Raw genomic sequence first — 15,706 nt, 5'->3', positions numbered from 1 at the left:
ACCGATTACCATAAGTACTTACTCTTCTTTTAAATGTGACTCTCCCCAACTTGGAGATCAACCTGTATTCAGATTATATGAATGCTCCCCTACTTTCTAAAAAGGTCAAAGAGAAAACACATCACCAAATTTTATGGTTGATGGTCCAGAACAAAACTTTTTATTGAGATCAAAACTCACCAGATATTTTCCTTGGTGTATATTATAATGCTTACCTTGACCTCAGGCTCAAAGAATGGTTAGCAAAGGATCACACTCTCACAGAAGAAGATAATTTTTACGGTGGAGTCGGCTCAAAGAACTCTCAAATTCAAACAAGTGCCTAAATCACTTTCACAGATTTCCACAAACGATGCAACAAACGGTTTAGCATGATACAAACACGTCAAAACAATTGATGGTCTCCTGCATATAGTAAACAATGGAAAGCTTTCCTCACATTGGTTAAGGCTAAGCTGATCCAATAAATAATGTACCATAAAGAACTTCTGACAGTATTTACTAACACCTTAAGTTTCATTGCACACATTAAGAGTTTGAGTTCAAAAATTCATACCTGCTTTGTTACTTATTGAAAAAGAAAGTGAAACTGAAAAATTTTTGAACATTCACTTCCTACCACTTTTTATACATGTTGCTTCCTTGTTGATACTTCGCTTGAGATTCCCGCTTTGTTATGGGACTACTTACTCTAACTGGGAGTACATAATTAAATAAAAACAGAAAATTTGAACAATTCAAAAATAAATAGCTCCACCCCCCAAACTTGAACTAAACATTGACCTCAATGTTTCGTAACAAGTCCGAGAGGGTGACTTACAGAGAGTAACGCAATGTCAATTGCTGCCTCCTAGCTTTCACCAGACGGGTTCCCTGATTATTTCCTGAAAGAAAAATCAACAAAACAAAATAAAACATTAGAAGTGTGGGTTACCTCCCACAAAGTGCTTCGTTTAACGTCGCATGGCTCGACGGTTCATGCTTTCAAGGGACTAAAAATTGTGCATGTTGCTCCACTTCCCCGAAGAAATCTTTTAACCGTGTTCCATTAACGGTTCTCCTCTCTTTTGTCTTAGGATTCTCTACCACAATGGCTCCATAATTGCATACCTCTTTTACTACAAATGGTCCCGACCATTTTGACTTCCCTTTATTCGGAAATAACTTGAGTCTTGGTTTGCACAAGAGCACCCTTTTTCCAACTTGAATTTCTTTGTGGCTGATGTTTGTATCATGAGATGCTTTCATTTTGTCTTTTTTAACTTGATTTTCAGCATCTTTGAGTTCTTCTTCGGTGGCATCGATTTGGAAACTATCCTTCTTCTTCGTAGGATGCTTCTTGGCTTCGAAAAGATTAAACTTTACCTCTTCATCTTGCACCCTTACTTTCATGATCCCCGCATCTATATCAATCATCATTCGGGCGGTTTTCATGAATGGTCTTCCAAGAATTAATGGTACCTCATGATCTTCCTCCATGTCAACTACCACAAAATCCACCGGGAAAAAGAATTTGTCTACTTTTACTAGCAAATCTTGAACCACTCCATATGGTGAGGTGATAGACTTGTCGGCTAATTGCAATGTCATCCTAGTAGGCTTCATCAAAATATTCCCTAATTTCTTGACAATGGATAAAGGGATTAAGTTGATGATAGACCCCAGATCAATCAACCCGGCACCAGTGAAGTTCCCTCCAATATTTAATGGCAAAGTGACTCGTCCCGGATCGGATTCCTTTCTTGGAGTAGTTCTTTGGATTATGGCACTACACTGGGCATCAAGCAACACGGTCTCCTCATCTGTGTATTTCTTTTTCTTTGTGATTATATTCTTCATGAATTTAGCATACTTGGGCATTTGCTCCAACGCTTCGGCAAATGGAATATTTATATGAAGTTGTTTAAATATGTCCATAAACCTTGCATGTTGCCTAGCATTATCTTTCTTTGATGGTGCATGTGGGTATGGGAGGTGTTGACTCGGTATCACCTTGCTTGCCATTTTGTCACATGCTTTCTTCCTTTTGGATTGATCTCTTTTTTTCACTTCTTTATTCACCTCAGTTACAACAATTTCATCTTCCTCATCTTCCGCTGCACGATTATCATCTTCCTTCTCAACATCCTTGTTTTCAACTTCCTCATCAAGCACTTTTGCACTCTTTATTGAAGTAGCATTGCAAGTTTCTACACAAGTCATAGGATTTTGAAAAGTTGAGACTTGCCTTACGTTTTGCTCGGTGAAGAATTTGGTAAGTTGAACATCTTGCGTTTCCCGGTTTTTTTGAATGGATGAAGAGAATTGCATGAATTGATTCATGGTTTCCTCTAACTCAGAGGGTCCACTTTGATAACCTTGATTATAGTGTGAAGGCCCTTGTTGTTGATTTGTCATTGACATTTGTATGAACTGATTCATGGTCTCTTCCAACTTAGATTGTCCTCCTTGTTGTTGTGGCGACGGTTGAGTGTAAGGTTGAAAGGCTTGTTGTTGATATTCATGGTTAGCCATATGATACTCTATCGTATCTTCTGGTGTGCCCCATGTGCTATCATAAAACTCACTAACTTGAGGTGTGAACTGTGACACACTTTGAAGGAGATACTCCATTTGTTGAAATAGGATCTCGTTTTGAGCATGAATCGCAGCATTTATATTTGGGTCGAACATGTCGACAAAGAAAATTCTACAAAACTAGCAAACAAGTGAAATAACAGGATAAAAAAAATAATAATAATAAAAATAAAATTAAAAGAAATAAAAATAAAAATTAAAAGATTATTGAGATAACAAAATCTAAAATAAACTAACTAACTAAAATTCTAAAATAAAAGAACTAAACTAAAAATCTAAAATAAAGGAATTAAACTAAAATCCTAAAATAAAGGAACTAAACTAAAAATCTAAAATAAAGTAAATAACTCAAAATAATACGACTATTGCAATGCGTGCAATATTGACACCAATCCCCGGCAACGACGCCAATTTGTTGAAAGTATTTTTGGGTAAATATTTTCGGTAATATATCGTATCCACAGGGACTGGTTAATATCACTGCCGTTCTATAGTTGTTTATTTTGAGTTAGGAAAATTGAGTTGATTTATTTTATGATTTTAATAATGGCAAAAGTAAACAATAAATTAAAAGCGAGTAATGAACTGTTGTTAACGATTAGAGAAATATGTTGAACCTTAGGGTTCATCAACCTATTCCTATACAATTATCAATTAATTCACAATAGAACAATCCTTTGAATCATTATCTTCACTTATCCTCAAATAAGATTCCATGTCTGCAAATCAAATTAGATAACTTTTACAGGTATGAGATTCGATCTCTCCAAATCACAATAACGATAATAGTAATTAAGAACGATAATTATGAAAACCCAATTACAATTCCATCTCTGCAAATTGCAATTGAATCAATATAGTAACCTAGGGCAAAAGTTAAATCCTTTCTTTCGATCAAAGATTCAACGATAATTTAAGAATAAAAACAAGATTTCTTATTGATAATGAATTCAAACAATTGTTCACAGGAATTAATCAATGGTAATGTACATTCATAGGTTAACTACTACCTTAGACTCAACAAGAGGGATTTAGCTCTCCATAGACATGAAGAACATACGAGAATCAATGGAGGAATTCATCTTCCTCAATAGAATGCCTTCAATTGGTAAAGAATCCACCTTCTATTGTTATTCTCAGCTTCAGAATCAGATAGCTCTCCTAATTTCGCTCCCACAAAGTATATCTAACCACTTGGAAAACTAGGGCTTTAAAACAGAACTTTTGGGCTTTTAACACCGAGGCCGCGGCGCGGCAACGGGCTGGCGCGGCGCGCCCCTCAAACAGAAGTATTTTCGCGGCGCGCCTAGGAACTCTCGCGGCGCGCCCTTTGTACTTTCCATCTTTTTCTTCAGCCTTTGAGACTTCCAGCTTTCTTTCCTCCTCATGTTCTTCTTAAGTTCTTATTCAGCTCAAAACCTGCAACAATAACATCCACAAGTGATTCGATTTGCTTTACGCACGAACTAAACTTATTCAGTTCAATTCTTAATAAAAACCTATGGATTCATCACATTTTTGCATTGGTTTAGAGAAGAAATCACTTATATTAACACATGAATTTACCATTAATTTACTCCTAACATATATATATATATATATATATATATATATATATCCACTTGTTAAAAGTTATGGCTACGTCCATATATATATATATATATATATATATATATATATATATATATATATATATATATATATATATATATATATATATATATATATATATATATATATATATATATATATATATATATATAGAGAGAGAGAGATATATATATCTTGCTAAGAAAGAATTTAGTAATTTAGTAAGTGTATACTAATATTATTAGATATATGATGTAGAAAACAATTTTTAAACTAATTATTATAATAAAAAAAAAGTTAGAAATATGTATATGATAGTATTAGATATAGGATATATGAAACAATTTTTAAATTAACTATTTATAATACTAATAGTATGGAATATGTTAAAATTTACAACAAAGAAATGCACTAAGAAAGTAAAGAAAATGAGATGTCATGTTGTAATTGGATAACTGATTCTGATAACCACTTTTTATTATCAAATTTCTACGGTCACGTAACAACCCAACCATGTATAATTATTATTACTGGATTGCCATACCCTTTTTAAAAGTTAGTGGGGGCATGGGCCTACACTTTCAATTGAATAGCTCCGTTCCTATATATATATATATATATATATATATATATATATATATATATATATATATATATATATAAAAGAATTAATTTTCTCCAACATTTTACACTTTGTTCGATCAAAAAATTTATGGGGAACAAACAAATGTCATGGATCCGGTCTATACATATTAATTTACTATGACGTGTGATGGATCTGGAGGTTAACACCTAATGCTCAAGTCAGTTTATGATTCAAGATAACTGTAGTAAAAATTGAGATCAAAATAATGTACCTTAAATTTCCTTTGTGGTGGTTTTTATACATTGTATCGTTTTGAGTGGATTGTTATTGAGTTGAGCCTTGTCTTTTTAGGTCCTTTGGTGGTCCTAGAACATTATTGTATGACACTTTTGAATTCTATTCAAGTTATGTTTCTCTTTGGTTTTATTATCCATATTATATATATATATATATATATATATATATATATATATATATATATATATATATATATATATATATATATATATATATATATATATATATATATATATATATATATATGTTATTAATAGGTAATGACGAAGTTGTCTTTGAAGAGACATGAAAGACACATATTATTATATCCTTTAAGAGTATTTGAACTGAATTAATTTGTGATACATGGAAGGAATCAAGTTGATGAATAACATGTGACTGTGATGATTCAATCATTTCAGTTTAAATAAAGATGATGACTTGATAATTTCTATGAGTGTTGCAAAATCATGATATAAGATTGAAACACCAAATTGTCACTTGAATCAAGTCTAAAACTATTGAATTAATTTATTAATCCATTAAATATGACTCGTGTAAATAATAGTTTTGCTTGAAATAAAAAATGATCTAATGTGATGATTTTTATGGTAATTAACCCAATAGAATTTGTAATTAAGCCAATAGAATATTTATTTTGAAATTTAAAATAAAATTCAAATCTTTCTCCTCCCTTTTTAAGACTGTTGAAAATATGACTGTTAGAAAAAATATGTATAAAATATGAACCTTTAGTAAAAGCAACATATCATTATTCATTTTTCTGCTTTATCACAAAAAAAAAAACGTATCTTCACCATCAATAATATATTAAAGAACAATATCTTTATCCTAAAAAATACATAAAAGAAGAAGGAAAGATGAGAGAAAAATCTAAATCAAGAATTGGCATCATGGATCCGAGTACGTTTTATTATTCTTGTAGTCATATATTTGCGAAGGACCTAAAGAGGGCGAGGGGATTGTGTTATCAATATAGGAAGGCATCCCTGGTCCTGAAGGGGAAGTTATCGACACCTTTCCATACTTTGTGTCTGGAGTACTTCACTTAATTTCTTCTGCAGTATTGGGTACACCAGCTATAATTAGGGGCAACCTTGCCTTAAACACTCCACACTCACCCAGTTTTAAGGAAACATCGGAAATGACATATATTGGGTAGAAAGAATCAGGAGTCAAGAGACTGAACCACATCTTCCTTAGAAATAGGAATTCAACGATCCACTACCATGACTAGGTGGGTGGTTGTCATTATCGAGAAACCCTAACCGCAAGCCCATTATTCTCTATAAATACCACATCTATAGCATGAGTAAGGGCAATTCCTAATACACACCGAATACACCAAGAGTACATAGTTTCTCACCTCACAGGAGTTTAATCTCTCCGCACTGAAAATATCACCAAACAGGCTTCCTCACAACTGTGGGATTGCCCTAAACCACCAAAAATCTTAAAATCCTTTGGTCACCCGTATAAGAATAGGGAAGTCACACATTATACTTTTTGACATGTATAAAGGTAACCACCGTGGGGCCCTAGTAAATCTAACATGGGCCATATCTTCCATCATCACTTCCATTTTCACCACCTTTTCCTGAAAATGGCCAAGAAAGACCTGTATTTCGTGTTTAACACCATAGACGAATGTTTCGTTGGCGGAGGAAGTTCTAGCTACTCTCAGAGGAAAAACGCCAGACAGATGCATATTGCGAACATAATATCTCCATGACTCTCTAAATCCATGTAAATAGGACTAAGGGCCAACATCAATTTCTCTAACAGTGACGCCAACAAAGTCTTCCATCATGACAACAACCCTATAATCATCATTGTGTAACACGGTAACTAGGATATATCAAGCGAGTCTTGATGAACTTGGGAAGCTCAACTTACATCCTTTTCTAGAGCACCTACAAGAAACTCCAACTTAAGCCCGACAACATTACTGCATTATAGGGTTTTCTAGTAGGCTTGTCAGGCGAACATGTGCAAGTAAGGGGCCACACAACCTCATATCCAACATGCAGTGTGAAAGCTTATTCCAAGGCGATTTGAGTCAATGACCCCATAGTTAAAATTTTATCGCCCTATAATATCATCATTATTCAGAAAGCCTTCAACTTTATATAGTCCTGAAATACCTGCTATCTAGCAGGAGGGTCGAGACAGTTCGAGGAGACCAGGAAATCACCCAAGGAGAAGAGTGTCGCAATCAACGTGGAGGTTAAAAAGCTAGCAAATGTCGATTTCATCACATAAACAAAATACCCAACCTGGTTACCCAATGTAGTTCTAGTGAAGAAAACATCGAACAAGTGGCACATGTGTGTGGATTTCACCGAACTCAATATGGCCTGTCCCAATGGTCTTTATCCCCTACCATATATTAATTTCCTAATTGATGGGTCCTCGGGCTACATTAAGTTGAGCGCTATAGATGCATAATCAGGTTACAACCAGATTAAGATAGATCATCTTGGCGGGCCCAAAAAGACGTTCATGTCAAACCATGGAACCTACTATTATAATGGCATATGTCATTCGGCCTCAAGAATGGATGTTTCACCTACCACCAAATTATGGACGCATTATTTTCCCACCAGATAGAGTGGAATTTGAAAGTCTATGTTAACGACATGATAATGAAGACTGTGGAAGGGAGGAGTCATGTAGGAGATTTGGAGGACATCATGTAACACCCAATTTTATTTAAATTGCATTTCATAATTAAATTATAAGGTGATGTGCATTATAGGTGTTGTTGAGTGTTTTGAGGTGTTGTGATACCCTTAGAGTGAGGTAGCTGCCCTAGAAAATGGAAGATTTAGGCGTTGAGGAAAGTAAGTAATTACTAGCATTATTTAATCAAAAGTTAGAAGAATTAAATAATAGTTAGTAATGGTTAAATATTATTTGGCTATTAATTATTTAGTGGAAGTATTTTATTATTAGGGAATAATAATAATTGAAATATAAAGAATATTTATGTAGAGATATGGAGGACTTAATGGTAATCTTAAGCGGTTAAGTGAGGACATGAGTGGAAAATCATAATTGAGGTCTAAGAGTTAATATTTAGAAAACGAGAGAGAGAGAGAGAGAGAGAGAGAGAGAGAAACACAATTGTTGAATTGATCGTATAAGTGAGCAGAAGAGAGAGGAGGCTAGGGCACAGAGAAAGGAGAGAAATACACAATAGAACATGAATCTTTCGCTGAAAATTGCTAAGGTAATGGTGGGGTTCCAACCTTCTAATAGGTGGTATAATTGTGGGTATGTGGGGATAATCATAGGTTAGATTTTGGTGAAGATTGTTCATGAGAATTTACCCAAAAGTGATTGAAATTGAAGTATTTGATGTGATGATATTGTTGTGATTGTAGTATTATATGTATCTATGATGTATAACTTTTTGAATGACTTTCTGATGTGGAAAAGATTGAACTTTTGGGGTAAAAGAGGGATTTTCGTGCAGAATTTTTGGGACTGGAACAGTGGAAACCGGTTCCCAAATAGGGGGAATCGGGTTCCTGAACCCTCTGCTACTCTGAAAAGAAATTTTTGAATATGGGAACTGGTTCCCAGATAGGGGGAACCGGGTTCCCAAACTCGCTGTTACGTTGAAAAGAAAATTTTAAATAAGGGAACCGGTTCCCAGATGGGGGGAACCGGGTTCCCAAACCCTCTATGCCCCCAGAAAACATTTTTGAAATAAGGGAACCGGTTTCCCTATTTGAGGAATCAGGTTCCCCTGAGTCAAATTCTCCAAAAATGTTTAAAAATCATATCTTACGATCCGGGTGTCCGTTTGATGCGCCGTTTTGACCGTTGAGAAGCTGAAAATATTTCCTAACTAATAGAACTAAATAGAGGACCTTTTGAAAATATTTTTCTAAAAATGCATAGTTTTCCGGTGTTCATTGTAAACCGAAATTGAACGTAACGAAATACGTACCCTTGTGATTGATTGTGTCAATGCCATGTAAATGAAGAATGGATGTTGTTATGTTGTGATATTATTGTATGATGATAATAATTGTTGTCGGCCTTGATCGGTAATTGTAGAAGGCTTATGCCTTATTGTTTCCAAATGATAATGGTGATAGCCTGAATGGTAGAGAAATGAGGTTGAGGGCTTACGCTCTGGAAATTATATAAACTGTTGTTGCATTATCGATGTCGCATACATTCATTCGTTGAAGGCTTATGCCTTGCTGTCAGCCTGAACTGGGACATTGTTGAGGGCTTATGCCCTGTTGTTGAAGGCTTATGCCTTGTTATTACCCATTATTTGGCATTTTGGAGAAGGCTTATGCCTTGTTGGTACCTCATGCATAGAGTCGAGTCAGTACTATGGTGTTGCTATGTCGGTTCACCCGAATATATGTGTTATGTATCCTTGTTTAAAAATCTGAGCAAATTTTGTATGATGTTTTGAAGTAGCATCCCATTTGATAGTAATTGACATGCTATAATTACTCTGATTATTTATTTAATTTTACCATGGGGAAATGGGGTGTTACACATCCTACAATCAACCAGGAAGTACAACATGCACTTGAATCACGCCAAGTGCTCATTCGGGGTGTAGGCAAGAAAGTTCCTTGGATTCATGTTAAAGGGGCATTGAAGCAATCCTAGATAAGTGTCAGCCTATCATTAACATGAGAAGCCCCACCAACATTAGTGAGGTGCTAAAACTAACGGATTGCCTCAGAACTTTATTTCGCTTCCACTCATGAGAAGGCAGCAAGGCTTTTATGACCTTCTTTATCATAAAAATAAAGAGAAGTTTAAGTGGATAAGGTAATGTGAGGAGGCGTTCTCAAGAATAAAAACCTTCCTCACAATGCCACTTATCCTCACTCGCCCAAAAGAGAGGTTATCATTTCTCCTCTACCTTTGAATCACATACTAAGTGATGAGTTTAGTACTCGTCTAGGAGACAAACAAGACAAAGCGACCCATGTATTTTGTAAGCTAAGTTTTCAAAAGACCGAGAAGCTATATATGACCGCCATCGTTACAATGAGGAAGCATCGACCCTATTTTTGAGGTTATAAAATGCTTGTAAGAATCAATTACCTTGTTAGACAAACCCTCAAGAAGCCTGATCTGGTGCAAAGAGTGGTATCTTAGGCTGTAGAACTTTAAGAGTAAAACATCCAATATCTCCCCAGAGACAACATCAAATCCGAAGTTCTAGATTTTTTTTTAGCATAATTCAGTTTGCTAGTAGATAAAAATGCTCCCTCAAAACAGACAATATCAATCGACAGAGCCTCAAGCGTTAAAAGGAGTGGCACATGGATAGTGTTAGAAGGCCCAAACGACATACTAATTGAAAAAGCATTCAAATTCAAATTCAGAGCTAGCAACAACCATCCGAGTACGGAGCTTTCATTATTGGCATGGTTCTCGCCATATAAATGGTTTCCTCTAAGTTAAAGGGAAAAGTGATTTCCCACTAGTCGCCAATCAAGTTGGTGGGGAGTACGAAGCAAAATAACCACAAATCATAAGATATCTTCACAAGGTACGAAATTTATCAACATGTTTTAAATCTTTTGAGGTATAGTAAGGGCCCAGGGAATAAAACATCATAGAAGACCTTCCATCTAAACTCACTAGCACGAAGACAATGGGGTACAATCGAAAAATAATTCAAGAAACTCTAATTTCCCCCATTATTGAGGCTGGCAAGAGTTTTACCCTAGAAATCGCCCCAACTCAAGTATGATGTTCCCTATATTGTGTTATCTGCATGAGGAAAAACCCTCTCAAGATGAAAGGGAGGCGAAGAAGGCCTAGAAGAACATCTTTAAGTATACTCTCCTGGCGGGAATACTCTATAAGATGGGAAGAGCCTCCCCAATGATACGGTGTCTAGGGGAGCATGAAACTGCCTTGAAATTTATAAAGGAGCATGCGGTAGCCACATTGGAGGCAGGGCTCTTGCCTACAAACCTCTTAGAGTAGGCTACTATTGGCCCACCTTGTTAAAAGACATCATGGCATTCATCAAGAAATATGACCAATGTCAAAAACACGTCGGCCTGCATCATGCCCCAACTAAGCTCCTCTAGTCATGACATCGCCTTGGCCTTTTTACTAGTGGGGAATGTACATTCTAGGACCACTCCCTTTGGAATCTAGGAAACTAAAATTCCTTATCGTTAGGGTCGACTATTTCATAAAATGGATAGAGGCGGAGGTCTTCGCCAAGATTATAGCAGAAAGAGTTTATTGTTTTTATTGACAAAAAACTCATACATATTTTGGCTTCCATACGTCATTTTATCTGACAACAAATATAGTTATCTAGCACCATAGTCACTGACATATTCCATGAATTGGATGTACAAACAAAGTCTGTTTCTATCTTACATACCCAAGCCAATGAACAAGTAGGGTCGGCGAACAAGGTGATCTTAAAAGGGATAAAAAAAGAAGTTAGACGACGCCATATGATTGGGGGCTAAATGACTCCAAAAAATATTATGGTCATACTATACCACACTTGACTAACCTACAAAGAAGACTCCTTTAACCATGGTATACGAGGCAGATGCTTTATTACCTGTAGAGATCGACACACGTTCAAGGTGGCATTACCGATTCAACCAAGAAGTGAATGATATCGGACTAAAGTATGCCGCTAGATTGATGATAAAGTAAGAGATGTAGCCCACATTTGGTAGTTTATCGTGAAACAAATATCGACTAGAAGATACAACGTTAAAGTATTACCAGGGAAAATACAGAAAGGTGACTAGATGCTGAGATGACTAGTTATGCCTGCGCAACAAGGGAAATTGCAGCTCAATTGGGAAATACCATATCTCATATTCGAAAAGGTTCCACATAGAGCATATAAGCTACAAGAATTGGATGGGTGACTCTTCCTAGGACTTTGAATTCCATTCCTTTAAAATATTATTATAGTTAAGTTGTTTATGAATTTTAAGAGGGGGCACATCGCCCACAAATGTACGAATTTTTGAATATTTATGAGCAAGGAGAATGTTTCAGTTTTACTGTTATGTATGATGAACTTCCCTAGAAAGAACATTTGTGGATCTTAAGGCAATACAAATATGTTGGAATTCCACAGGAAGATATAGTATGAATATGCTGGATTTCCATAAGAAGCTCCTTGCCTCTCTCAAGGAAACATGAATATGTTGGATTTCTACAAGAAGATCCTTGTCCCCGTTATGGGTCATACAAATAGGATATACGTTGGGGGTTACACCATATATACGCCTCCCCGAGGAACTTAAAGTCTCCTTAGACAAAGTCCAACCTAAGGTACCGCTCAAGGGACAAGATCAAAGTCTGGCCTGAGAGACTTAACTGAAAAAGTCTTGTCTGAGGGTTTCGACCGAAGCCTTGCCCGAGTTATTCAACGCCTCGCGTGAGGGGCTTAGAATCTCATTAGAAAAACTCAATGTATAATCTCTCTTCTATGACTTAGAGTCTCATCAAACAGGATAATTTAAACGCCTTACCTAAGGGACTTGAGCTGTCCTTAAACATGACCTAACTCTAGGTCTCGCCTAAGGGACTCGACCAAAGTCTGGCCCAAGAGACTTAACTTAAATGTCTTTCTTGAGGGTTTTGAAAGTCTTGCCTGAGAGATTCAAAGCCTTGCCTGAGAGACTTAGAGTCTCATTAGATAGGCTCAACATATAACTTTGCCTAAAGGACTTAGAGTCTCATCAAACACGCTCATCTAAACACCCAGTATGAGGGACTTAGAGTCTCATCAGACAGGCTCAAAGTATAACTCTCTTGAGATTCTCATTAGACAAACACCCCTGATGCATATTAGATTAAAGGGCTACGTCTTTTATCAAGCCATTGTGCTTGAGGGACTGTGTAGTGATATATTTGTGGACGACCTACCAAAGGCGAGGGGATTGTGCCACCATTAAGGGGCGACATCTTTACACCGCATGCAATTGGAGGCAACCTCGACTTAAACACTCCCCCCACTCTTTCAATTTTGGGAAAATGTGAGAAATAACATATCTTGGTTAGAAAGAATTCGAAGTCAAGAGGCTGAACCACGTCTCCTATACAATAGGAATTCAACATGAGCTTGCTATTTCAACATCAAAAATACAACTAAACAGTGTTTCTCAGAGCCGTGAGCCCCAAACCATTGAAAATCTTAAAAGTCTATGCCCACCCCTCTCAGCATAGAGGTGTCAAGCATCTGAACTTTTTGACAAGTACAACTCTTATGTAATAATTTTTATATTTATGAAAATCATAACATAAAGATCAAAATTTAATCTTAAAAAAAAACCTAAGTTAGAAAGAAGCAACACGGGGAGAATCATTGCGTAAATTATCACTGCTCCTAACTTTAATTAGCCTTGAGGATAAGGATAGTTTTAAAGGGGGGAGTATTGTTGTGAAGTGATGATGAATAGATGGCATAAATTTATTAACATGTTTTTTTGAGCATAAATGATTAATTTAAATTAAGCAATTAAATTGTATCCCTCTCTCCCAAATTATAAGAAAACTTCACTTTTTATTAATTAAATAATTGATGTATTTAGTCCATATATAAACATACATTAATTATTCAAGAGAGAAATGCTAGCAACACTCTCTTTTCAACACTCCCTCTAACATTCACTTTCTTGTTGGTTGAAACACATGTGGGTCCTACCACTTTATGTGGGATCCATTTCTAAAGTGAGGGACCCACGCATGTTTTAACCAATAATAAAGTGAGTGTTAGAGAGAGGGTTGAAAAGAGAGTGTTGCTAGCACTCCTCATTATTCAATGAATCTAAAAAAATAAATTTCTCTTATAATTTGAGACAGAGGGACTACTTATCAACTTATTTCTTAAAATTATTTGTAGAAAAGAAAAGATCAATGAAGTCCTACTTACCACATTTGGTGTTAGTTCCCAATGGAGACATGCATTCGGAATATTCACAAAAAACACCTCCGGCGGCTATATCAAATTCGCAGTTTTGTTGGTTACTGTCACAAGAGTCCTCACAAGCCCATCTAATCCATGAAAGATCAAATCCATAGCTTAGCATTCCATGAATTTCCGCGTATGAAAAATATTGTTGAGTGCTTGTTGTATTAAAAGGAGAAGCTGATGTTATGGCAACAAGTTTCACGTCACAACCAACATTTAAGCTCCTGGTCTTGATGTCGCCAGCGACAGCATAAAGATGGCCTTTGGAATGCCATTTGACACAGGAAGATGTATCCACGTAAATAGGATCGTTCTTCACTGGCTTGCTACAGTTCAAGTATATTACATACCCAGATAGACCGTCGTGGTTTAGATTATAAGAGCTTGTGAAATTGGCTGGGGTTAAGAAATACCGAGGAATGGTGGAGCAATCACCTTCTACAATTCCGGGATCAACTACTCTGATTGTGTAGTTTCTGTAGTCGATTGATTTCACATAGTATTTACCTGAAAACAGATTTAACACTGTCATGTTGTTTTCGCACGAAAACTCGAACCTCGAATCACCACAGATTTTTGGATCATCTTTTAGTCGGAATGGATGTTTTATGTTGCTGAGTTTCCCACATGAAGTTGGTGGACAGTGTGTTTGGTTATTAGTGTTTGTTGCATCACATGTGTGATGATGATTATGCACTAGTATCACAACAACTAGCATGAATAATTGGAAGAAGCATAAGAATGATTCCATCCTTCTGCTCATGACAGACGCTTGAATGGAAAATGCACACCATTGTTAAAGACAAACTAGAAGGACAAAACAGTCATTCTATGTATCAAAGTCAATATAAATTAATGTCCTACTGGAGAAAGATTTTTCTTCACACTAGTTGGAAGGACAAATCTTTCACTCTCGGTATCAATGTCTTTGAGCCATCGTTCTTGACTTTCACAAGTTTATACATCAATTATTAGGGACAAAGTCACAATTATATTGTTTCTTCTTAAGTGACGTTGTGAAGTAGTTCTTTATAGTCTTGGACTTTGAATGATTCCTGCATTATTTATTGCCTACATTTTTTCTCTCAGAATGTTTGATACGTTATATTGCCTACGGTCATAGTGCAATTCATCTTTATAAGAACCTCATGTTTCATTCCAAATCAAAGCACATTGAGGTACGGAGTGATGAGAATGGTTTATATACGGTGACAAAGACTTTGTATGATTAATTGCATGAAAAGGGAGATTTGTAGGTTGAGTTCACTCTTAAAATGGGTCCTACCATTTATTTAGAAAAATAAAAATAAAATATAAAAAGAATAAAAAAAAATTTTATGAGGTTCAGGGTGAAGCATTCTCCCAAAGATCAATAAACTCACCAAAACAAATAAAAGAGACACCGTTTAATCATCTAAAATAAAAAAATAATTTGTTTGGGTTGTCTTACTTAAATACTTTTTACTGTTCAATTTTCACTATATTAACCAATGTGATACTTACACAACTCACACTTGTTTCTCACTAAATGATTTCATCCCTATACTCACGCCTCATGACGGATGCTGGAATGGAAAATACCCACCATTACCGAAGACTAACTAAAAGGACAAAACAATCATATGCGTTAAAGTCATTATGAATGAATGCACCAGAGAAAGATTTTTCTTCACACGAGTTGGAAGTTCAAGACTGTCACT

The 15,706-nt window shown here is 35.8% G+C and overlaps 1 protein-coding gene across 1 annotated transcript; it reads right to left on the bottom strand.

The window, feature by feature from the left end:
- Nucleotides 1–3,446: 3,446 nt before the first annotated feature.
- LOC131596053 (uncharacterized) lies at nucleotides 3,447–14,930 on the bottom strand. Its single transcript, XM_058868610.1, has 2 exons — nucleotides 13,968–14,930; nucleotides 3,447–3,996 (listed from the first exon to the last, which is right to left on the bottom strand). Exons 1-2 carry the CDS (start codon nucleotides 14,767–14,769, stop codon nucleotides 3,962–3,964), a joined length of 837 nt encoding a protein of 278 aa, XP_058724593.1. The 5' UTR covers nucleotides 14,770–14,930; the 3' UTR covers nucleotides 3,447–3,961.
- Between the last annotated feature and the right edge of the window lie 776 nt (nucleotides 14,931–15,706).

Source organism: Vicia villosa, linkage group LG4, assembly GCF_029867415.1.
Source record: "Vicia villosa cultivar HV-30 ecotype Madison, WI linkage group LG4, Vvil1.0, whole genome shotgun sequence".
Lineage (NCBI taxonomy): Eukaryota > Viridiplantae > Streptophyta > Magnoliopsida > Fabales > Fabaceae > Vicia > Vicia villosa.
Note: the sequence above shows the minus strand (reverse complement) of the source record. Positions and strands in the feature narration are given on the sequence as shown.

Excerpts from the sequence above, each read along its gene's own strand:
- LOC131596053 (XM_058868610.1), bottom strand. The coding sequence starts at position 14,769 with ATGAGCAGAAGGATGGAATCATTCTTATGCTTCTTCCAATTATTCATG. Across the intron at positions 3,997-13,967 it reads GGGAACTAACACCAAATGTG|GTTTTGAGCTGAATAAGAAC; the intron begins GTAAGTAGGACT and ends TTATTGTTGCAG.